Below are 24679 nucleotides of genomic sequence, written 5' to 3' on the forward strand. Positions count from 1 at the left end.
GATAGCCTGATTAAATAGATTATAAGAAAAACAAAGAAACAAACTCTAAATAAACAACAACAAAAGAGAATGGGAGCGAGAAGAGGATCGGAGCTCCTCAAAGAAATTGTTTTGAGTGTTTAAGAATCTAGAATGACTCAGAGGCGGTAAGTGGAATTATGCCCAGTTCCAAGGGCAGAGAGGTCAGAGAGTTTGGCAACTTAAAAAACTGACTTACCTTTAGAAGAGCCAAGGCTACATGAAAGATTATGTTCAAACCCTGAAATTAAAAGAAAAAAAAGTCAAAAATCAATATTGCTGCATCTACTACAATTTTAGTAAGTATTTTCCCAAGACTCCTACACATCAGTTTCACATACAATAATAATTAAACAAACTGTGAGGTTTTTTAAAAGGTATTCCCTTTCTCAGAGAGGCTTTCTGCAAATTTTGGGCGCTATTTAATCAATGTTCACGTAACAGTCTTGTTTTACAATAAATCACTTTCCTTCCGTCTATTTCTGGGTCACTGGCATGGTCTAAGGCTCGCAAAGCTCAAGTTCCTGGGTCAAGGTGGCAGTGTGCAGAACTCTGGAATTTTTAACTGAAATTCCTGGTGTGTACGCCTGGGTGATGAGGTCAAACTGTCAGTGACAGACAAAACAAAACACGACAAAGAGTTTGCTGATAACTGGGACAGATCGCGTGCAGGGAGTTGTACGTATCACACTGTATTTACACCATTGTTCTTACTGTTTTGTTATTTGTTTTAGTTCTGGCTTTCAAGCAGTATTTGTACAACTAGAGATGATAATTAGGGTCTATCTGCTAGGCTTGCTTTTCCTTTTTTTTTTTCCCTCCTTAAAACCAGGGCAGTATTTCTTTAGGAATCAACAAATTGAATAGCTTGTGAAGAAGCCATACTGGAGTTGAACTGTGAACTCTGAGTTCACAAATCTCTCTGAAGAGATGTTAAATTCAAGGCAGTGGGAATCTGGAATGCTCAAGATGACAGAGTCAGAAATAAGCGTGCCACAGGGTACATTGTCTCCTCCCCATCGAGTCATCATACATCAGAAGAGAGATTTTTCAAGTAGGAGGTGACGGTGAGTCAACATCTCCCATTCGCCCAGGGTCTATGTGACGCACCCTCTTCTCCTTGTTCACAAATGTGACCTGTCTGCCTTTAGGACATAGAGCTGTATAAGATGTTTTACGCAAAGAACTTCTAATAAACCGAACTTTTTCTGTCTCCAAAAACAGAAGTGAGGATTAGGCCTAGGTATTTCAAATGCATTTCTATTATAATTTGCTAATTTAATCTTTCACAGTCAGCCACCAAAAATATGATGTGATGGTGGAAGGGAAAATGATAAACACAAACTATCTAGTCGGAGATTTTAGGTTTACTCAGCTAATTCCTTAAGAAAACAAAATCGGTAGGAAGTAAGAAAAATCAGGCCAGGAGACAAAAACAGACTGACATAGTTCATCACCACCCACGCAATGGCCCTAGACTGGTTTTGATCACTAGTGACTAATTAGAAAAAAGAAAGATGTCTACTGGAGACCAAAGACTTGGGTTATAATTAAGCAGATTTTGCTTTCCTAAAGTTGCCTCCTCACCCACCAGCTGCTGCCCACTGTGGCCAAAACTTGCAGACCAGAAGAAAAAAGACCTGCTGCCGCCTTGCCCCACACTCCCCGCACCCCACACAGTGGAGGATCCTCACAACCTGGGTGCTCAGGCACCTGCCATCAAGACCAAATCCCCCTGGCTCTGTTTCTGTTTCCCCAGCCAGCGCTCGGAATGTAAGCCTATCTTGTCTTTAGTTCCCTAACCTCATGATGCTCTGGTCCCTTCTCCTAAGCTTTCTCCTGTCCCCCTCTTCTTCCCAGTCCCTTCAACGGACTCTTTGGAAACGCCACTCCATGTTCAACCAACTCTGCTATATTCTCGACCTCCCTCCCAAATCCTCCGCCTCCTCCTTGCGTTCACAGGAATAGTGAAATCTCACTGATTCTCACAACATGTATTATAATTAATATATTTCATAAGATGAACTTGACTAGCCATAGAGTATAGACGTATTTAGCAGCAGGCAAGAATCACCCTCCAAGCCTTCTAACATCTAGTGACAGTGTTTTCACCACATTTTCCCCACACAGTGCTGGTGGGATGCACACAGTAAGTGCTTATTTGATGACCGAATGATTGAACTACTCTAGCTATCCCAACTTTTCTGGGATTTATTCTTTTCCCTACGGACTCAGCTAAACCAATTACAGAACCATCATCAAACTATAGTAAAAAATCCTTTTCTTCAATTATCTCAAAGAGAAAGTACTAGACAACTGAGCTATGAAAAATGCAAACAAGAACTTGGAAATTAAAAGAAAAATTTCTAAATAGCCAAAATAGGTCTCATTAACACCAAAGAGAAACATTTATTCAATTTAGTTTGGTGATGTGATTTTATCGTTTATAGATCTAGAAGTAGCTAACTAAAACCAAAGTGTGTGCTAGAAGGGATTAGGGCAGACAGCCTGCAAGGAGAGTTGTCAGAATTAAAATATTAAATCTGACAGAAACAGAAGATACACTTTTTTAAAACTATAAAAATTATAGTGATCTTGGCCCATTTAGTGAAGCCAATAACCCTTCAATATTTACCATTGGTTCATCATGATAATCAAACAGCGTCAATGAATGCTAACGTTCTGTTCAAAAGATTGTGCGTAAAAAGGGAACACAATATTTGTTTTAAACAAAAAATAGATCATTTATTTTAAGATTAGGAAGCTAAAGCAATGACTTGCAGTTACCAGGAAAAAAAATGTATATAAACTTTTTAAACAAGCTCAGAATAGTCAGGTGTTACTGTATCTGCTTACATGAAGCTCTAGACATTATCTATAGAACAAAACAAAACAAAACAAAAAATCACAAGAAAAGTAAAGACTTCACAGCCTTAAATTGAAGTTGAACAGTGTGGCCAGATGGTGCAAACAAAGATCCTTTCAGACCTCTGAGTTGTTGAAAATCAGGAAAAACTTGCTATTCTATCAGGATCTTCATGTCACTACAAAATGTATCCTGATTTCCTGAGAGGAGAGTAACAAAAGAAACCTCAGATGGATATTTTTTAATATCTACTTTTTCTTTTAATTAAGACATTCTCACTTAGGACTATAATCAGAGGTATCGTTAAATTACAGAAACCTTCCATGGGCCAGTGTTTGGTCAGTCTAAAAGCTACAAATAGGTTGGACTTACAAAGATAATGTCAATGCAAGTCATGGTCCTAGGGTCCCAGCCAACAATCAAGTAAACTAAGTGAACCACCGTTCACACCTCTGAGCACCACGAACTGAATCTGAATGGCCGTCACCTCAGTGTCCACCATGACTCAACATCTGCCTAACTGAGCTGATACTTATTTTTTGAAATATATTTTTCAAAGAAAAAGATGTTACACATTTTCCAGATGCCTCCCCCTTTCAGGCATATGTGATCTGCAGCAATCTGGGTGCTACTGAGGGAGAGTAAGGTTTCCTAATAGGACTCAAATTTGAAGAATTATTAAGAGCAAAATCAAGAAGTAAATATGTTGTTATGGTTACTCATTCTTTATAGTGCAAGGTCTACCTCCATGAGCAAGAAAGTACGTAAAACCAACATCCACTGAATATCTTCTATGTGCCAAGATCTGAATTCATTAAATTGAAAATGTATCTTTATTTAATCCCATGACAACCCTAAATTTCATTTTGCAGACAGGAAATTAAGATTTGGAGAAGTCAGCCAATTTCTCCAGGTCACACAGCTAGTAAGTAGTTTAACCTGAGCCGTGCGACTCTCCTCATCATACTCTGAACCACTAGTGAGAGGAGATGGCTGCACAGTTAAGTGAGAGAACTAATAAATCCCTTCCTTGGGTATGTTTAATGTGTCCTCTAATTCCTAAAAATTTAAAGTGAGTCCTCCCATTTCAAGGCAAGTACATTTTGAGAGCAGAGAGTGGAAAGATGACAAATAGGTGACTTCTACCAAACCCAATTTTATCATTCGTCTCCAGATCGAAAGTACTCATAAAAGTAGCTGACGACTTACAGGCTGAGGCAACAACCAAGTTGTCGTGGAAAGAAAGGGTCTCACCTTCCTCCAGTGACAAAAGACTGGGATCAGATCGGGAAGCTGCTGTTTCAAAACTCAGTCACTGCCTGGAAAAATGTTCACTTAGAGAACACCTACGAGTAATTGCCCCAAATGAAATAATTGCTCTGAAGTGCACCGTGTTCCTGGGGAGGCCGACAGCTGAGCACCCACAATCCTGCACAAAGGAAGGCTGAGGGCACAGCACCCACTGAAACAGCGCACACTGGGGCTCTGATGAGCAAGCAGCCGTGGGCTTGGAGCTGACAGGCTGCGTGAGAAGCTGTCAGAACCAACGCTGACAGCACCAAGAACAAACGCTGACAAGGTGGTGTCAAAAGTGCCAAGGGTGCCTCAGCACCTGGGTCCTCAGGGATCAAAACGGGAAATTGATAGGATGTGCAGATGGAGTCCTGGCAATAGGCTGAGAGAAACAGTCGAAGTAGAAGTGGCCAAAGTACGTGGAGCAGACACACAGACAAACACGGCTCAGGCCGCAGGAAACGGGCACGGCCCTTTCTGACCCCTCAACGTGGGATCGTCCACTCCAGGAAGGGCGATTACTAAAACAGACCGCATGTAAAAAGCATATTAATGTAGCCTGGTCAGTGTGGCTCAGTGGTTGAGCACTGACCCTGCACCAAGAGGTTGCCAGTTCGATTCCCGGTCAGGGCACATGCCCAGGGTGTGGGCCCGGTCCCCAGTGGGGGGCATGCAGGAGGTGGCCAATCGATGTTCTCTCTCATCAATGTTTCCATATCTCTCTCCCTCTCTCTTCCTCTCTCTCTTAAATCAATAAAGAAAAAAAAAAAGCATATTAATGTACTGAGCACTTGCTAAGTATTTGATAAGGGCTAGCAATTATTACTAGGTTCATATATTTATTGCCAACTAGATCTTGTATTTTATATCTTTTTCTCACTTCATTATCTGAACAACTCTATACAAAGTATTGCTGCTACCACTTTAGGGATGAGGAGACAAAGGCTCAGAGACAGCACACTGTTAGTAAAGGGCAAAGCCAGGATTACAACTTATGTCTGTCAGACAAAAAAAATCCATGCTTCCCATCTAATTCTATCTCTCCTGCAAATTCAACACTGATTAGATATCTGTGATGAGTTCCAGATGGTCATCATTCTCTGACACTCTACTGTGGCGGGGGAGGGGGGGTCCCTGTCCTCTTTCCTGGAATCTAGGCAGACTATGCTACTTCTTGGATCAACAGGATGTGAAGACAGTGAAGCTGTGCCAATGTCCAGGGCCCAGATGTCCAGAGCCTGCCGGCTTCCAGGCCCCATCTCTTGGAGCACTCGCTATGGGAAGCCAGTCACCTCTAAGAAATGCGATTACACCTAGACTCCATGTGCTTAAGAAGTCAAAGAGAAAGGGCCTGCAGGGTAAGATGCTGTGATAAGAAGGAAAGGTCAAGGGTCACCCAGGTGCCAGACCTGTGGGTGAAAAGTCATCCCGAAAGGGAATCCTCCAAGCGCAGGCGCCCCAGCTGAAGCCACGTGAATCAGAGATGAACCACACAGGTGAATCCTTCCCAAATTCCTGACTTAGGAAGTTGTGAACAAATTAAATGGCTGCTTTTAACTTCTGAAACCCTTTCATTCTGAAATGATTTCAGATTTAAATAAAAATTGCCAAAAATAGTACCAAGAGTTTCTGCATGGCCTTCACGTGGCTTCACCAAATACGAATGCCTCATAGAACCATAGAATAGCTATCAAGACCAAGACAGTAGTATTTAAATTTTGTCAGACATCCAACTAATGTCCCTTTTCTGGCCCAGGACCCAATCCTGGATCTACACTGAATTTCACTGTCATGTCTGCTTGGTCTTCTTCATCTGGGACAGTTTTCAGTCTTTGCCTTCCATGAACTTAAAAGAGCTATTTTTCAGAGTGCCCCTCGATCTGATTTGTCTGATGTTTCCTTATGATTAAATTTAGATGGTGTGTTTTTGGCACAAACACCACAGAAGCAATGTTACGTCAGTGCATCTTATCAGGAGGCTACACAGTATCAGTATGTCTCGCTCCAGAATCATTGCTTAAGAGCCACTCGGGTCTGGGGTCGTGTGTCATCAGGTGAGAAGAACAGAATCCTTTTGTCTTCTCTGTGATAAATGTCTTACTTTCGTGATCTGTAAAGTAAGGCATTCCTCCACAGAAAGAAGAAAGTAACAGAACTATCACGCAAATATAAAGAAGTACTGGCTGCTCTTACATATAGATCCTATGGCAAGAATATCATAACACGTTAGCCAAAAAGTATTCTACCTTATTCTGCTTCTCATATTGTAAGCTCCTTAAAACTTCAGTCTTTTCTAAGGGAGTTTGATGAAGTACCCAGTGAAATGTTGGGACTTGGTTTTTTGTTTCTGGATGACCACTAGAGGTCAGGATTGTAGCACAGAGAACCAAGCAGCAGCTAAAAAAAGATTACAGGGACCTTCACAGCAGCCTCATGCACACATTTGTTTAAGTCCTGATGTTTTAAAAGCCTCTGGCTAAGTCCTCCATGTGTCTACTACTCATTCACTAATAGATATAAAATATGATGAAGTATGGATGATTCCCACCTTTCCTTTCCCCAGTTTTATTACATATTTTCCATTTTTATTATAGATTCATTTGTTAGTTTTTTCCTAAGTAAAGTGGTGAAGAAAAGAGCTCAAGAATGGGGAGGGATGAGAAATAAATCTAACAGATGGATGCCTCTGTCTAATTGTAGGTAATTTTTCTTTTACCTTTGCATGACTTACATTTGTTTTTATAAATGAGTACTGAATAGACATATCTACAAAGTCTTAATTATGAGTGACCCTGCGAAGAATCCTTAGAGGTTAGTGATGTCTGAATTACAAACCTTTCAGAAACAAGGCAGGTAAAACAAAAGAAATAAATCAAGTTAGAGGTTTTGACAGGTATTCTGAGGACTGCTTAGCATATGCAAACATTTGTAGATTTACAAGGATGGATAAATCATCCCTACAACAGACGCCCAAACTAGGCTAGGAGATGAGCAGACACATCGCCTTGGGTAACGAAGCAGAGGTGGACCTGCAAGCACTTCACAGGCCTGCAGACCCGCTGGCAGTGAGCACGGGCAATCGCCCCAGCTGCAGTCATCAGTCACCATCCCACGCGCAGGGGTGGTGCCCTTCATCATGACGAGGAGCTTCCACCAATTCCTAACTACCAGTGACCTGCATCCCCTCCCTCCAGTCCCGGTTCTCACTGACCGGTTCACCCAGGAGCCAGAGGCACAGGAGCTCTGTAGGGGTGAAGCTGGAGAGGGAGGCAGGTCTCCACTGCTTGCTGGCTCTCCCTGACCCTCGCAACTGTCCAGACCTTGGTCCACGTTACTGTCAGTTCCAGAGATACTTCGGCAACATAATGGACTTTCATTTCCTTTGAGTCTGATCTCCTTCCTACCTTTATCTCTTTTTGGAGAGTCTGCAGTGGAGAGGGTTACGAGATGTACTCTGGAGTCAGCCTTCCTGGGTCTCGGTCGACCTTTCTCCTCCTCCTAACTGCCCTACTTACAGCAGTTTTTCCAACTCTCACTGCCTCGGTTTCCTCATAAGCAGCACCCACCTCCCAGAGTGGCTGTGAGGATGAAATGAGTCACTCTATGTAAGGCACTTAGAACAGTACGTGTCTGAACACCTTATTACAGCCAAGTCCTCAACACTGAACTTGCCAGGATTTTATAAGGAATTTCAGTTATTTGCGATCTCAAGGAATTTGCTACCTATTTTGACAACAACTGACCTATACATTTCTTGTATAACTTCTTGAAAAACATGCTCTCCTTTCCCCCAATCAATTTGATCAGATCAAAGACTCAGTCTCAAAAGGATGAGCATGGGTCACAGGAAACAGAAGCAGCTAGGACTTCAGGAGACACAGATCAAAGGATTAATGACCCTTTCCAACAGAGAAGAGAGGTGTTTATAGGTTTTACTTCTAGAAGAAGATAGAAGCTGACTAATTACATCTTTGGCATTTATTCCTGAATTGCTAGTTGGAGTTTGAAAAACTATTTCAATAAAACAGAGCTTAGAGGCACTGAGAATGTAGGCAGCTTGCCCTGCACAGGCTGCTATCCTGCCTCTCACAGTCACGGGTGATCAGACTGTGCAAAATCGCCGAGCCAGACAGTCTGGAGGTGCACCAGCCTGGGCCTTGATGTCAAATCCCAAGCACAGGAAACGGTGACAATAACCAGAGAGCGTGGGGAAGAGAACCGGGAAGCTGAACATCCGTCCGCAGCGCCCACCGGCTGCGGCTGCGCAGTGGGGCTCTGCCTCTCCTCCAGCTGCGGTTCCTTTTGCTACAGTTCACATTCACTGCCTTTTGTTCTGTCCTCAAGGGACGTGGAGGGCACCTGAGTGCAATTTTCTGCTGTCACTGAAGATGCTTTTGAAGGTACACTTTTCAAGGTTAAATATTCTCAATTCTTTGAATCTGTCCTCATATGTACTGATTGCACAGTCTTTTGTTGTTTGCCTATGAACTCTCTCCAAGGCCTTCAAAAATCTCCTAATAAAAAATAAAACTAGATAATATGCTGCAGCACAGGTCCAAATAGTGCAGGCTACTACTGAAGAATTACCTACTATACTCAGAGTATTAAATGAAAGCCCTACTACCAAATGGTCTACTCCTGCTGTGAGCTCGAGGTCAGCTACGGGTCGTGTAACCCTTTCTGGCCAGACTTACACAGTCCTCTTCTCTGAAATAAGGGCTACTGGCTTAAACTACCCTCGAGTGCTTTCCAAGCCTGACGCTAATCCATTATTCTTTAGGATCTGAACAATCAGGACATGGCTGTCTTCACGCTCCGGTTCACCGGAAGTTACCCCAAGGTAGGCAGCGCATCACCAGGGCAGAGTTGGGAACCTAGACTCACTCAGAGTACGCCTACAGAATCCAGCCGTGTGGAGACGGGAGCGATTCCGGCACCTTGCCAACTTACGTGGAGGCTGCGTTTATGAGTGAAGGTAAAGACGGACAGCCAGGAGTGGAATGGAAAAGGAATTTCTCAAGGTAGAGATCAAGGTAGATTTCTCAAAGTAGAGATTTAGGGTATAAAGGTTTTTTGTTTTGTTTGTTTTCTGGATTATCCATTGGAACATATATTTTTTCCAAAAAAGCGATGTAATCTAATTTTCACAAATGCTGAGAAATGCAAGAGAATTAAAAATCTTGAAAAAGTTACCACAGTAGAAGGTCCCTTTTCTAGACATCAGGACCAGCACTCATTCCAGAGGGCTACCTAAGTGTCTGTAGACAGGACGGCAGTGAGCTCGGCCTCTGCAATTCCCAGTGGACCTCATGACCTTTGTGTAGTCTCATGGCAGTGCCTCGCAGGGTGGGCAGCGAGCCTGTAAAAGCAGGATGTCCCCAGGGTCTCCTCAGGAGTTTGGCAGGAGGGGCAATGTTGTTCTACTTAAGACTGGCTTTGGAAAAAGGTTCTGCCAATTCAATTCTTCTCCAGGCCATAATTTTTACTTTTTAATCTAAGTCATATGTCCCCAGGGAGAATTTATTTTATGCCAGTTTAATTTCCTTCAGGACCCTGAAGCTGTGTGACTGGGCTGGATGACTCTCAGGTATGAGCAGCTCTGCACGTGGGTAAAATCGAAGGCATGCCTTCTCGGAGGAGATGTGGACAGACATCATCCTGGTGACCCCACCCTGGGGCAATGGAAACATGAGGATTCGTGTCCACACACAATCAGCCAGTATGCTCTCCAAAACTCAAGAGTACTGTACATGCAACACACCAAAAAGAGGTCATGAGTCAAGTAATTGTTCTAGAATTTACACTGGGTTACTGGAACTAATCTGCTTAGCTTTTCATTTTTCAATGCAGTGAATTTTTAAAGACAATATAAATGGAAATAAATGAGTAAGAAAGTACAAATAGAAATAAAAGTTGTAGCTGAATTTTGAGTTGGTTGCAAGGGAGTATTTGGAGGTGACAGTGGAGATTGCAAGGCCCAGGCAATGAATGAGTGGGTCTGGACTATAATTCTCTCCACCGTGTCACTCCGGGAGGCAGAAGTCAGTCTGCGACGTCGTCTGGAGAGAGGCTCTAGATGCCTGGTCCTCTCCCAGAAATGGACTTCTGGTGATTGGTGCCTGTGACTACCTGTGTGCAGAGGAAACCCAGGATCTTTGCTAGTTGTTTTTTGTTGGCTGTGTTCGAGAGCCTTGCTCCAGAAATGTGCTCTGGGGAGAAAATACGTCGGCATCCCCTAAGAGTGAGTCCCATGTCCCAGAACCACCAACCCCGAATCTGCACTGGTATTTAAACAGGATTGCCAGCTGATTCAAACACATATTAAAAGCCGAGACCACTTTTTCTTTTAGACAGTATATATCTATTCTGCCTAGTGATTCAAAACATAATCCACTTCTCACAAACAGCAGACGGCCCACGAAGCAGTGAGAGAGTGAGAAGAAGTCCTAAAGATCAACCTGTCAAAACTGATATCTTTCTGAAAATAACTCGTTTTCCAACTGGCTTTATAATAGTGACAGATCATTTAAAAGACTTCACATTAGATGAAGAAGTTTCTTCTGATCCAGCCTTGCTGACAAAAAAAATTGTGTGAGGAAATAAAAGAGGTTCCTAATTTACAAAAAGTCTGCTGCAAACCAATTCACAAATAGAGCTATTAACAGAGGTGTTAGCCTCTATGAACCCTGACATGGAAACACCAACCCAGCGGAGATTTCTGGAAAAATAAAGAGTTAAAAGGAAGCTGCAAATTTCAAATTATAAAACAAACAAATCTAATCTATAAATTAAGGACCATAAAATAATTATAGCTTCAAAACGGATTTCAGTCAATGGAGATCACCTGTGCTGCTATCACCTGCAGCTCATGCTGAATTATGTTTTTTGTCACCAAACCACATCACAATTCTTTTCTTTGACCCCAAAACTCCCCAGCACTGTCCCAGAACACAATAAAAATCTAGGGAGCATAATCAATCTAAACTCTGTCGGAGGATAGGTAAAGTACCTGGATACCTGTTTTCAAAGACAGAAGAGAGATTCCATAGACGCGACTGCTATACACGTTATAGAAGGAAAGTGAAAGGTTAAAAGGCAAAACTGAAAAGTAAAAGGTTATACATCATTGATGCTTCTAATCTGCAACTGTAAATCCCACTAACTATTTTTTTCAAACAGAAAACTTGTGGACGAGAAAACAGATCATGTTTTCAGAAGGTAAAAATAACAGCAATAACTCATCAAAATTTTTCCTGCAGTATATTCCTCTTTCTCAACCTTTAAACTATGTATGTCGTGCTTGGGAAAAGGGCAATGATTTCCACTGTTCCAGACAGGTATTTCACCTGGGTAAAACACAACAACCTCTTAAGAGTTCAACTTACAGTTAGCTTTGACCTTCAATTGCACAAGTTCATTTTAGGACCAAACAATAAATAAAGGAAAAATGAAAATCAATTTAACAAAATGCTCTTGGCTGTAGGTAGGTGTTTTTTTTCCGATTCAATCCCATCCTATTCTGCCCAACCTCATCTTTCCTCATCAAGCTGTCAGAATCCATCAGAGTGTCCCCCGATCCTTAACCATGCCCTTAACAACAACCATGGCCTCTAGCTATGAAATAGGAATTCATCTACCACCCTTCATCTCCTCTGCCGACACTTTCGACCAACCAGCATCACTTCTTACATGGACATAGTCCCTCACTGGTCTCCCTGGTCTCCCTATCCCTCTTCAATGCATTCCCAACAGCCGTAGTCATCTCTGAGATGGTTAAATCAGACCATGCAAATCCATGCTTAAAGATCTCCAATGGCTTCTCTCTGCACTTGGGATGAAACCCAACTTCTCCTTAGTGTGATCAACAAGATCTAGGATCACTGGGTCTGCCCACCCCTTGACCAGCTGTTCCCTGTGTTCTGGAAGCTCTGGCCTTCTAGTTCCTCCCACCCGGAAGCCTCACCCATGCATTTCCCCCGCCCATCAGTGGGGATTCTCCTACTCATCTCTCAGTCTCAGCTCTAAATGTCACTTACTCAGAGAAGCCACTCTTGAAACCCTAATCTAAAATAGGCTTACTTATTACAAGATTTCAAGCAGTTTGTACTTTCCCTTCATAGCATTTACTCTAATGTACAGTCATATTAAAGTCCGGTAAATTGATCTGGCCAAATGTGACATTTAAAGCCATCATTTCCTTATTAATTTTCTGTCTGGATGATCTGTCCACTGATGTTAGTGGGGTATTAAAGTCCCCACTATTATTGTATTGCTGTCAATTTCTCCCTTTATATCCATTAGCATTTGCTTTATATATTTAGGTTGTTCCTGTGTTGGGTGCGTAGATTATAATCATATACATTTTTGTATTTATTTATTATGTCTGCTCATTAGCCCATTAGCTCCATGGATGCAAAGACAATGTCTATTCCATTAACCATGGCATCTACTAGGTCTAGCTCAATGTCAAGACACATTCAGTGTTCAAGAGTATTAAATAAATGAATGATGGGTGAATACATAAGATATTCCTTTTAGTGAGTGTCACTGGTCCCTGGATGTTGAACTGATGAGCTATTAGTTATTAATTTTCTAGAGACAAAAGACAACCTCACTTCAAAACAACTTGGAAGCATATGCTGCTCCATGTTTAGCTTTCCTGGCATCCTGCTAACTGCTGTAAGTACCGAAATTAGAGTCACTTTCTTTTCACACCTTTGTAATGCTTTTGAAATAAGCCTTTAATAACTCAACTATTAAAAACCTAGTTATAGGTTTTTATGAAATACACTAATGTATTCTATGAATCCCTTCTCCCCAAATATAAGAAACCACATGAAAGAAAAGGCTATCAAAAGAAATCTAATTTTGCTGACGTATAATGTGTTCCCTCCTTTATAATTCCATCAAAATGTAGCCCCGTTAGACAATTCGGCATTATACCACGTACTCTCCCATCTACTTCTTGCAAAGACAGACAGCCAAATGCTAGAGGACAGACTCGTAAGGCACAGTCCACAGCACCAGCATGCCTTCTTTCTGAATTTGTTTTTTACTGTGTTCTAGTTGAGACTTTATATAGGTTTCAGCTGTAAAACATGATTCAATATTTATATGCACTACTAAATGATCATCACAATAAGTCTAGTTACCATCCGTCACCATACATAGTTAAAAATTATTTTTGTGTGTAATGAGAACTTGTAACATTTACTCTCTCAGCAATTTTCAAATCTGCAAAACAGTATTATTAACTATAGTCAGCATGCTGCACATCACATCCCCAGGACTTACTTATTTTATAACTAGAAGTTTGGACCTTTTAATTCCCATCAGCCATTTCACCCACCCCCACATCCCCTGCTCTGGCAACCACCAATTCTTCTCTGTGTCAGAAACTAGACTACTATCTTACACCAGACACACTCTAACTCAAAATGGATGAAAGACTTGAATTCTAAGACCTGAAACCTTAAAAATCCAAGAAGAAAACATAGGTGCTAAGCTCCTTAACAATGGTCATGGCAATAATTTTTTGGACCTGATTTCAAAATCAGAGGCCACAGAAGCAAAAATAAACAGATGGCTCTATATCAAACTATGAAGCCTCTGCACGGTGAAGGAGGTCAGCATTTTTCCTTAATGTTTTTACTCCTACTGAATGTATGTCAGTTGATATTACAACACAACTACTTTGGCTCTCCCAGAAATAAATACTTTCTAAAACATGTATGTCATCATGACATCGCCCTAATTTAAACTTTCCATTTTTATAACTGTGCTCCCCATACTGGGATATGCCAAATCCGAGGCACAACATGAGACGAGAAAAGTCGGAAAAGCTAGTCACATTCACGTTCCCATGTCCTACTGAACAAAGTATTTGTTCTATAGCATACTTCTGGGCTTACAATATAACAAAATCATTGCAACAAACCATATAAATGTAGAATCTTTTAAACCTGATCATGTGAAAGAAACAGACTTGGTCAAGGTCAGAGTGCCTGATAGTAACTACACAGAATTCCCAGAGTACCAAGGCACACGTCTCTCTTTAAAAAAAAAAAAAAAAAGCATTTGTGAATCTGATTTTTAAAAAGCCTTGATACTTTGAGAAAAATAAAAAAAGCTTTAGATTTTCAAAAGAGTTTTTTAAGCTTAGTATATCTAGGATACTACTAGCGATCACATATACTTTTCTGACCTAGTGAAAGTAAAAATCGAAGTAAGCTCCCCCAAATAGTCTGTACTGGAAGAACGCAGATCCATCTTCATTCCCGATTTGACAACTGCTAACTCAAAAAGGTTCTGTATTGTCCTTCGCCTAAATCTCCATGCAATGAAATATCTGCCTATTTTTAATCACAATGTGTCCTGCTGTAAGCACTGTTGTGAAACAAACCTGATCCAGACACTAGCGTTGAGGAAGCTGAGCTGTTAAAACACTCATCTGTTCTCTGTCAATGTGGCTTTGTTCATAAACGCACGGTAACATCTGAGTAAAACAGCCTAGAAAAAACCAACAGGCCAAGTTTTGACCCCCAGTGTCAACACTGAAAATACAGCCAACCACAGAAACATTGTTGCATATTTCCCTTAATTTTTGTGTTCCTCTGAATTAATTGCCTTGAACTATCACTTTATTTCCTAGAATTTGTCAATATAATAAATTCTAAGAGACGAACGCGTACTATCTCCTGCCTCTCCACCTCCCTCTTCTCACTCCTCCAGAGAAAGGCCTCTGCCTGTACAGCTCAGAACTGCCGCAGGGGACAGAAAGTGGTTCCCCAGTAACCCTTGGCTACTGCTGCTTTGCTGATTAAAATGATCAAAAAGCACATATCTTTAGCCCAAACACATTGCAGTGTATAAGTACAAAACACAGTAAAATCAGCATTCCTTAAACTTGGAAAATTAAAAAAACTTGGGGATGCCCTGGCTGGTTTGGTTCGGCAGTTAGAGTGTCAGCCCACAGACCAAAGAATCGCGGGTTCAATTCCAGTCAAGGGCATATACCTCCGTTGCAGTTTGGTCCCTAGCCCTGGTCGGGGTTGTGCAGGAGGCAACCAATTGATGTGTCTCTCTCACATCAATGTTTCTCCCCCACCCCCACCCCCACCCCCACCATCTAAAGATAAATGGAAAAGTATTCTCAGGTGAGGATTTAAAAATATTAAATAAATAAATAAAAATAAAAACCTGGGGACATCTGTTAAACATGCAGACTTCTAGGGCCATATCCTCAAGAAATTTTGACTCTCAGATGGGTCAATAGACCAGTGCTTTAATAAACACTCCCCAATCCCCCAAGTTATTTTAAAAATTGAGATATAATTATAATTCAAATACCATAAAATCCACTCTTTCACAGTGTACAGTTCAGTGGTGTTTAGTATATTCACAAGGTTATACAACCGATCCCATTATCTAATTCCAGAACATTTTATCACCCTGAAAAGAAACCTTGTACCCATTAGCAGTGAATCCCCAAGAACAAGAGCTGGATCAGATGTCTAGATAGGTGAATAGGCAAAGTAACATCTGCCTGCTAAAAGTGACCTGTTTTTCAGAAGCCTGAAAATTTCATATATTTTAAGGTTGACTCATCATATTTAAATATATTCAGCACTATTCACCTCAACCTACAGTCACTTATTTTAAGCTGTTTACTTTTCAAGTTGAAAGCTTATTAATTATAAGATAAAGTATGCTTTGACTCTAAAAGAGCATTTAAAATATAGGCTATATCAGTACTATCAGATATCTATCTTTCATCCTGTTACAAAGAGAAGGAATGAGAGGTTCTGAATATTAAGAATGTACTAATTTTTGTTTGTATCAAGGAATCTTATAGACAAAATGAACTCTTGCCTATCTGTCAATTAGCACAAACAAGAGATCTAGTCGGTAGTATGCACCTATTTCACCAGGCTCTCGGGGAACAACTAGACCATGACCACTAAATGCCTTAAGAAACAATCACCAAACTAAGAAGCAGCCCAAGCTGAAATCCAATAGGTCAATGAGGTCCTGGAATATGCCGGAAATTGTTCTTTTCAATGGAAAGTTTTCTGACATTATTTGTCAGCAAAAAAGAGCAAAATGGGCTATTTACTAGGACATGGACAAGAAGCAAAATGTCAAGTGGACTTCTAAAAAATGAGAGTTTCTAAAAACCCTGATAAGACAATCCAAAAAGCAGGACACCAGAAGTTCCTATTATGCCTCTTTTTAACTAATGCAATCAGCAGTTCTAGTACTGGTAGCTGGATATTTGTTGTGTTCGTCTAGATATAATGCAGAAGCCCTAGGTAAACGATGAAAAGGTCAAACCGTTGTTTGATTAAAAATGCCAAACAATGGATGTTGATCATAAAATACCTGCAGAGGGAAGCTACAGAAGAATAATACCAGGAGCACCAGAGGAAGCCACTCCATGGTGAAATTCTGCTAGACCACAGAAGGAATGCCTGGGATACCAGGTCAAGAGCCTTAGACTGAGAGACCCCAACTGATGTTAAGAATTGATAAGACTTTGACCTTTAAAGGACAGTAGGTAATGGGGGCTTCTTAAGAGAAGCAAAGACCATTGGTCTATTGCTATACAGATGGACAAGAACAATCAAGCTATCTGCCCACATAAATTTAAAAAACAAAAAACTATTGCCTGGCTGGTGTGGCTCAATGGATTGAGCGTCATCCCATGGCCTGAGAGGTCCTGGTCCATTCCGGGTCAGCACATGCCCAGGTTGCAGGCTCAATCCCCAGTGGGAGGTGTGCAGGAGGCAGCCAATTGATGTTTCTCTGTCACATCAATGTTTCTATCTCTCTCTCCCTTCCTCTCTCTAAAAAAAAAAACCAATCAATAAAAACATATAAAAGAAAAAACTATTTCTAAGTTGGTCAGCTTTGAAGCTGAGAAAGGTGAAGGGCAGCAGTCTGTTTGGAGAAGTAAGAACAAGTGGGCCTTGTGCAAAACAAAGCTACAAAGAAGTAGGTCAAGAAAAAGGGAGAACATGTAATTCACAGAGTGACAGAGAGCAAAACAGATGAGTTCCTGGAGTCTCTGGCACCTGGCCTTTCTGAGGTCGACTTACTCATCTTTTCCTGGATCCCCTCTATGTTTATAATGCCCTCCTACTATACTTGAGCAACTATGTCTGAGTTTCTGTTTCTTAAAATAAAATAACTAAAACAGAAGGAATTCCTAAAGATATTAACATACTTTTTGCTCTTAGAACTCAAGAGCAAAGTTATTTTTCAGCCTGTAAGATTTCATAAACACATTTAAATGAAGACGATAAAAAATTTTCATCCACTAACATTTTGTTCCTTTTTTCCTGCAATGAATATTTCTTGTGTGTCTATAAGCCAACTAGGTATAGAGCACTGCACAAAAGAGACACGGCTTCTCTTTTTGGAAATTTAGAATCTAGTGGAAGAAACGGGCATTTGAAAAGTAATACACAGGGTGCTATCCGAGAAAGTCAAAGGAAGGATCTACGTAAGGATGGGTGATCAGGAAAGCTTCTTTGAAGAGGTAACCTTTAACCTTAGACTTGAAGGAGTTAGCCAGGTAAAGAGTGAATAATACATCCTAGGCAGAAAGGAAAGAATATACAGTTCAACATGAACAGATCCTGAGTGTTCCATCCACAAAGCAGAAGAGGGCCAGTGTTGAAGTACAGCGAGGAAGAGGAAGACGACCCTCCAATTCTGCTGGGCAAGCAGGAAGGGCAAGGTTACAGGCCACGTGACACGATGTGAGCTTTATTTAGTGGGAAATCCCTGACAAGTTCTCAGCGGAGGAGTGACATGATCTGATATGTGTTTTATCAAAATCTCTCTGGATGTGCTGGAGAACAGTGGGATAAACGAGACAGGGGATCGAGTGGGAAGACCAGTTACTGAATAGGATGTGATACTGACTTAGAGATTAAAAAAATGGTTCCAAGACCTATTTTGGAAGTGGACTTGATAAACCAATGAGTATTTTCCAAATATGTTCAATTATAAAGTGCTTAGAGATACATACATGTAGTATGTAGTAAAAACGTACGCTGGAAATGACCACGGGATTAATTCTGTAGAACGGTTCCTCCGAGGAAGGCAGAGGAGGATGAGGTCAGGAAGATAAAGTAATACACAAAGCTAATCTCATCGGTAGTGTTTTCTTTCTTAACCAGAGAGGTTGCGACACAGAAATTCACTGTATATCTTAATGTTCTTTTTTTCTTATGTTTTAAATATTAATCATAAATATAACGAAATATAGTTAGTTACTTTATTCAATCCATGTATACACAGCTTACCTGCTATGAGTTTTCCTGCAACAAAAAATACTATAAAGTAACTTCAGTTATTTCAATTTATGACGAATTGTAAGATTTTAACTAGGAAAAAAATCTGTCACCCTCTAATTTTAACTCAGTGATCTTTGTTTTGATGACGAGAACTAAACCAACCGCAGTTAAACACTACAGGTTACTGAACAGGTTCAAGGTACCTCAGGTCTTTGTGAGTCTTCAAAGTCATGTGGGCCTGATTTTACTGTAGCAAAGTACTACTCCTTTTGTAGCAGTAAACATGTACTTTACTTTAAAGTATTAGGTTTTTCACATGCTTACTTCCACAGCAATCGTCTTTTATAATGATTCCACACTCTGTATTTCTTATTTAATGGTACCAATATTAACCTTAAATGCCCCCAAGGGTACCAAAACCTGCTTCTAGAATAAACACTGCAGAGAAACTGTAACCCAAGCATCGTCAGAATAAAGAATATTCCCAGTCACTCCACATCGTCTGTCTCCAAGAGGCTCCCTGAAGCGTGGAAGCGGCACAAGCAGCCACCTTCCCGCTCAGCACTACACCCCGTGAAAACGCATGATCGATGAAACTTGGCCCCGGTGCCACGTCAGCACCCCCTGTTCAGAATCCCATCGCTTTTCACCACCTCCGCTGCCAAAAAGTGGTCCAAGCAGCCCAGATTACTACAGTTGCCTCCTCGCTGGTCTCCTACTCCTCCCACAATCTTTCGCAACTGCGCAACCTGCGTGATCACTTGTCAGAGATGTCACTCATACTCAGAGCTCTCCAGTGGCTCCCCATCTCAGCCCAGGGCAACCTAAGTTCTCCCCAGTGGTCAAAGACCCTATTAAAGTCTGCCACATTTCTCTTCCTTCCTTTACTTTTCTCCATGGTGCTTACCGCCTCTGATCTACTACATACTCTTCTTAGTCATTTGTTTATCGTCTGTTTCTTTACAAAGAAATGAGGGAAAGTGTTTTATCTGCTTTTTCTTTACTATTGTATCCCAGACTTGAATGGTGTCAGGATTTAAGAGCAATTCGGTATACTTTCGCTGAACTGAATGAAGGAGCGAGTAAATGTCCTTCTAACAGTCACAGGAAGCGCAAGCACGAATGGTTCTGGCGTCTCAACTTGAGGCCTCAGTCTCTTTCTGTAATGACGAAATTAATGAAAACACAAGAAAGAGCTGTAACACAATTGATGTGAGAACCAGAAAGAGCTTGTAGGTAGGGAGAGAAGTTAGGGTCCAAACAAAAGATTTTAGAGAGTTTTTTCTAGTCCTGAAGATTTCTATCGCTAAACAAAATTTTAAAGTAGCCTATACAGTAGTTACTGGTTAATCCAAGCATTGCCTCCTACTCTTGTAACCAATTACTACTTTGAAAGTTTTCAGAAAGTTTTATATTTATGTTAGAATTCTTCATCTTCCTTATAACAGCCCATTCTGATGTTGTTTTTTTAATTCAATGTATTACTTGATAAAGGTGTTAGCTAATGCTATTATAGTATTGTAATATATAACCAACTGTCATATTGCAATATATAACCAACATGTATCAAACCAACAGGTTATATACCTCAAACTTACACAATATGTCAATTATATCTCAATTTTTAAAAATTCGACGTATTATTATTTGAGGGGAAAAAATGGGGCAAAGAGTCAGAATGCTATATAATAAATCCACTCTTCCGATAACAGCTTCAGAAAACTGCCCTGAAAGGGGGCCCACACTTGGTGGTATTTAATAAGATATTTTAAATATTATTTTTTCATTATCCTAAAAAGAAAGAAGAAGCAAGAAATATACTCTAATTTGAAAGGTTAATGATTTCCTTAAGTTTCATGAAATACCAAGTTACTATATAAAGTTACTATATTGATTCTCTAAAAACTGAACTATCTGGGAAGAGTCAACTTCAAACCCAGTTGTCATGTGAAGGTTAAAAGAAATACTGTTTTCCTTATGTCTTTTGAAAGAAGGTAGAAAAAAATATTTTTGGAGGACAACTTAAATCACCAGTCAAAAGGAAATAGAATAAAACTTCTATTAAGGTCAATGGCTAAAATTTTGGTTTTAGCAAAGAAGCATCTCAACTGGAAGTGGGGGTGGAGTGGGTGGACAAAGTTGTCAGAAAAGTAATGAAGAACAAGCAGCTACTTGACTCTCTCTCTCTTTTTTTTTTTTTTTTTTTTTGGTATGTGACCCTAGCAGGAACCGAACCCAGGACTCTCTGGTCCACAGGCCGAGGCTCCAACCACTGAACCAAACCGGCCAGGGCTTGACTCTCTTAAGAATCTCCAAAGTCAGCTAGTTAAATGAAGAAATTAAGAGCAACTAAAAGAGCTATATAGGTAGATGGAGCAGAATGGAGGGTAATATTAAGTGAATATTTACTGTAGCAAGCACAATGCTAAGCACCTTATTATTCACAATATCATTTAATCATTTATATAAACCTAGGAGGTAAGTATTGTTAGCTTCATTTAACAGATGAAGAAACTGAGACATATATAGATAGGTCAAGTAACATGAATGAGGTGATACAGGAAGGGTTAACTAAAAAGCCAGATATCTTAACTCCAATATTAAAATGCCTCTATGCTGCTTCTTGTATATCTGAGCACACTGCTGGTTTTTCCCCACCAGGCTGACTTCTCTCATAGAGCACAAAATGGATTCAGCTCTTAGATCCATTCTTGGTCCCATCTGTATGCAACTTCAGAGACCAAGCAAATGACTTCAATCACCAAATGAGTTGCATTTTGTTTCATATTCATGAACTTTCGTCTGATCCAGGACATGCCCTCTTAAAATACAAAACAAAACAAAACAAAAACCTGCCCTTGATCACAAGGAAGACTTTCAGTGAATAAAAACAACTCAAAAGGTAACGCTCAAAATACTATGGAAAGCTGCTTGGCAAAATCTATAAGCCTTAGTGTATGCATGTCCTAACCCAGCAATTCCAAAAAAGTATGTTCCAAAAGACAAGTTCAAGAATGTTCACAGCAACACTATTCATAGTAGCCCTAATCTGGAAACGACCCACATGTCTCTCAGCAATAGGATAAAGAATGGAGAAGCTGTGGTGTATTCACGATGGAACAAACAAACCACGCCCACATGCAACTACCTGGCTGAAACATAATGATTGATGAAAAAGCCAGACTAGAAGGAGTTTATATTGTATGATCCCATTTGTATAAAATTCAAAAACAATCAAAACGAACCCATGGTGTTAAAAGTCAGGACAGCAATTACTCTTTGGAGGGGTAATGACTGAAGAGGCAGTGAAGGGGAGGAGGGCCTATGAAAAGTTTTTGAAAAATTAACAGTTTTCCATCTGAGAAATTCCTAGCCTTCCGTTTGTAACTAAACATTAATAACCATCAAGATTTAAATTATTTCCTTAAAAAATAGAGAATATGACAAAAAAAATAAATGGATTATTCTATTTAAGACTATGTTACCATTTGTTCTTTTAGAATATTTTATTACACATGAAAGAATAGCTTTGCTATAAATATTTTATATAACTGCAAGAAGGAAATGGGCAAAGAGAAAACACAGGCAGGAAATAAAAGTTTATCTAAAAATTTCCTTTGCAAAATAATACTCTGACAAAGATGAGTTAGTGGAAGGGAAGAATATCCTGAAGCATACTCCAGTATTGCTCCCAATAAAGTTTATTTTACAAAGCTACTCTGCTCTGCGAAGGCTTGTTATTTATGTCCCTGGTTAGCAGTATGTTGTGATTACAAGCCACTCCACGTTTTGGAGAGCTAAGCTACCCAACTTCCTAAAACAGCTACAGAGCATCAGTTTAACAGAAGGGAAAGTGACATCTATCTTCGATGCTCTTATTAATTTTAATGAGCATTAAGATCTTTCAAACACTGTGATTATGAATCACGGTTGACAAGTGAAAAGAAGGCTTATAAATTTTCTTTTCTTTTCTTCACCATAAAGGTTGCTAATTTTTCTTAGCAACTGATATTAGAAATTCAAGTAGTTCCAAGATGAAAGTTCCTGAAAAACTATATGTCTGGGTTCCAGAAGCTTCTATATCATGAAGAGATAATTTTGGAAAGTCACCATTCCAGTGATCACACAGTTTTGACTTTAAATAAGACGGTAGCTCCTAATTCCAGCAAGTTTCTTGATCCTTCTTTATCAAAATATGTTGCAAATGTTTAAAAATCTTACAAACCTACAGAATGCTCTGCACCTTCAAATACTGTGAAACCCCAGCCAGAACCCGTGAAGAGTGAAACGTGGCTACACGCCCACAGGAAATGCTCCTGCCGTGGTGAGCTGAGCAGCAGTCATGCTTCATACAGCTAATCCACTGTATCCTTTCTATCTCACCTTTATGATAAAATTTCTAGTTCCTAGGGTGATTAAAAGAGACTTTTCTTTTAAGAAGAAACTTTCTTTAAAGAAGAAACTTTATGTAAGAAAAGTAATACACAACTGCCTAGATTATATTAGGCTTATACTTTTGATTAATTACTCCAGCTTTTAAATTTAAGACAGCTATCTTTTTATACACATTTATATTCCCAATTAAAAGATTCTTCTCATCCAGCAACTTTCTATCACTGCTAAAACTGTCAAACACTTTGATGATCAGTATATGTGTACTATTGCTTATTTCTTTGAGAGAGCAAAGTAAATAAAGGTAGTCATATAAGAAACTAAAAATAATAGAAGAAATAAATACTATAGCTACCTAAGAAATTGTGCAAACTAATTTTTGAAATATTCTACTGTCTAATAATATAACGATATGAAGCAGGAACATTATCACTTCTCTATTTCTGAATGGATTCTCAAATACCATCTATAAAGAATTACCTTATGGATTGAGGATTTAATTATTAAAAATTTTTCATTTATAGTCACTCTTGGAGTATAGTTGCATTACTATTAAAAACACCTGATTCTAAATCATCTATTTAACTTTAAAGGTCTTTTATATTAGTAATCCATTATTACACCTATATGAACTCATTATAAATTTCATCATACAAATTTAATCACCTCATTTTACTTTGTAGGAATTATATATGCCTTAATATTGTCATTTCTCGCAAATAACAAAATTTCAATCAGAACAGTCTTTACTCAAAGTTCAAACAGAACTTGCTGCTAGTATTTGCAGCCTAATGCCACGGGAAGGAAACAGGCCGGTGACCCCGCCACCTCGTGGAGCAGGACCGGTTCCCCGGCCCGGGTGAGAGGAGGGCTACCTCGCAGAGCAGCAGGTCAATGATGTGGAAGACCATGCAGAGCGGGAACTTGGCGGTGAAGAGGCTGAGAAACCACTGCGAAGCATACATATGGGCCTCCAGGCTCAGGTCACAGAAATGGCTGTGCAGGTCCGGTAACTGCTCCTGAGAGTCAAAGAGGAAAGCTGAGCGGACGGAACGCAGAAGCAGCTTTATTTCCTGCCACAACTGCAATTTATGACAAGCTTCCTATGAATACTTTTCATTTTCCTGCAGCAGTCACTGAATTGTATAACTACACAGGAGTGATGACAGGAGATGAGAATTCGGGACATGACAGATCACCAAGGAAAAGAAAGGCAGACTTGTTAGGAACAAGCAACAAAGATCATCTCCTGCTCACTTGACTGGTCCTATTTCTTGGGAAATACTCAGATGACCCACCTGCCTTCGAAGGAATATCATGACTCCAGGGTCAAGTAAAAACACCTCTGTTCAGGGTTCAACCCCTAACTAACTAGGAAAGAGATGTGCTTGATGTCAACATCATCTGGGTTTTATGATATCACTTCAGTATATTTTTTGGCACTCAGTGAAGGCCAAAACATAATCAAAGTTTTAGAAACCTATCTTCGAGATCTTAAAAAAATGGCAAAGTAAGGCCCTGGCCACTTTCTCAGTGGTTAGAGCGTCGGCCCGCGGACCAGCAAGTCCCAGGTTCGGTTCCTGCTAATGGCACGTACCTCGGTTGCAGTTTGTCCCCGGGGATGTTTCTCTTGCTCTCTTCACCCCCTCTCTCCCTCCCACCCTATCTGAAGATAAATGCAAAAATGTCCTCGGGTGAGGATAAAAAAAAATGGCAAAGTAAGGAAACTGAAAGTGTGTAATGTATGAAACCGAATATCTCCCTAGAATGTCTTTATGCTAGCTCTATCTTTTCCTCGGGCTATACC

General features: G+C 40.2%; 1 protein-coding gene across 20 annotated transcripts in view; it reads right to left on the minus strand.

The window, feature by feature from the left end:
- The window catches only part of RABGAP1L (RAB GTPase activating protein 1 like), a 460914-nt gene that overhangs the window by 140134 nt on the left and 296101 nt on the right, over positions 1-24679 (minus strand). For all 20 annotated transcript variants that reach the window (XR_004961000.1, XM_036273775.1, XM_036273790.1 and 17 more), the window contains 2 exons: positions 23748-23891; positions 218-259 (listed from right to left, as the gene is read on the minus strand). Coding sequence is in view for 19 of the 20 variants with exons in the window: in XM_036273775.1 (XP_036129668.1) it covers positions 218-259; positions 23748-23891 (186 nt within the window). In the remaining variant the exon portion in view is untranslated. The remainder of the gene's footprint in view (positions 1-217; positions 260-23747; positions 23892-24679) is intronic.

Source organism: Molossus molossus, unplaced genomic scaffold (assembly GCF_014108415.1).
Source record: "Molossus molossus isolate mMolMol1 unplaced genomic scaffold, mMolMol1.p scaffold_m16_p_20, whole genome shotgun sequence".
Classification (NCBI taxonomy): domain Eukaryota; kingdom Metazoa; phylum Chordata; class Mammalia; order Chiroptera; family Molossidae; genus Molossus; species Molossus molossus.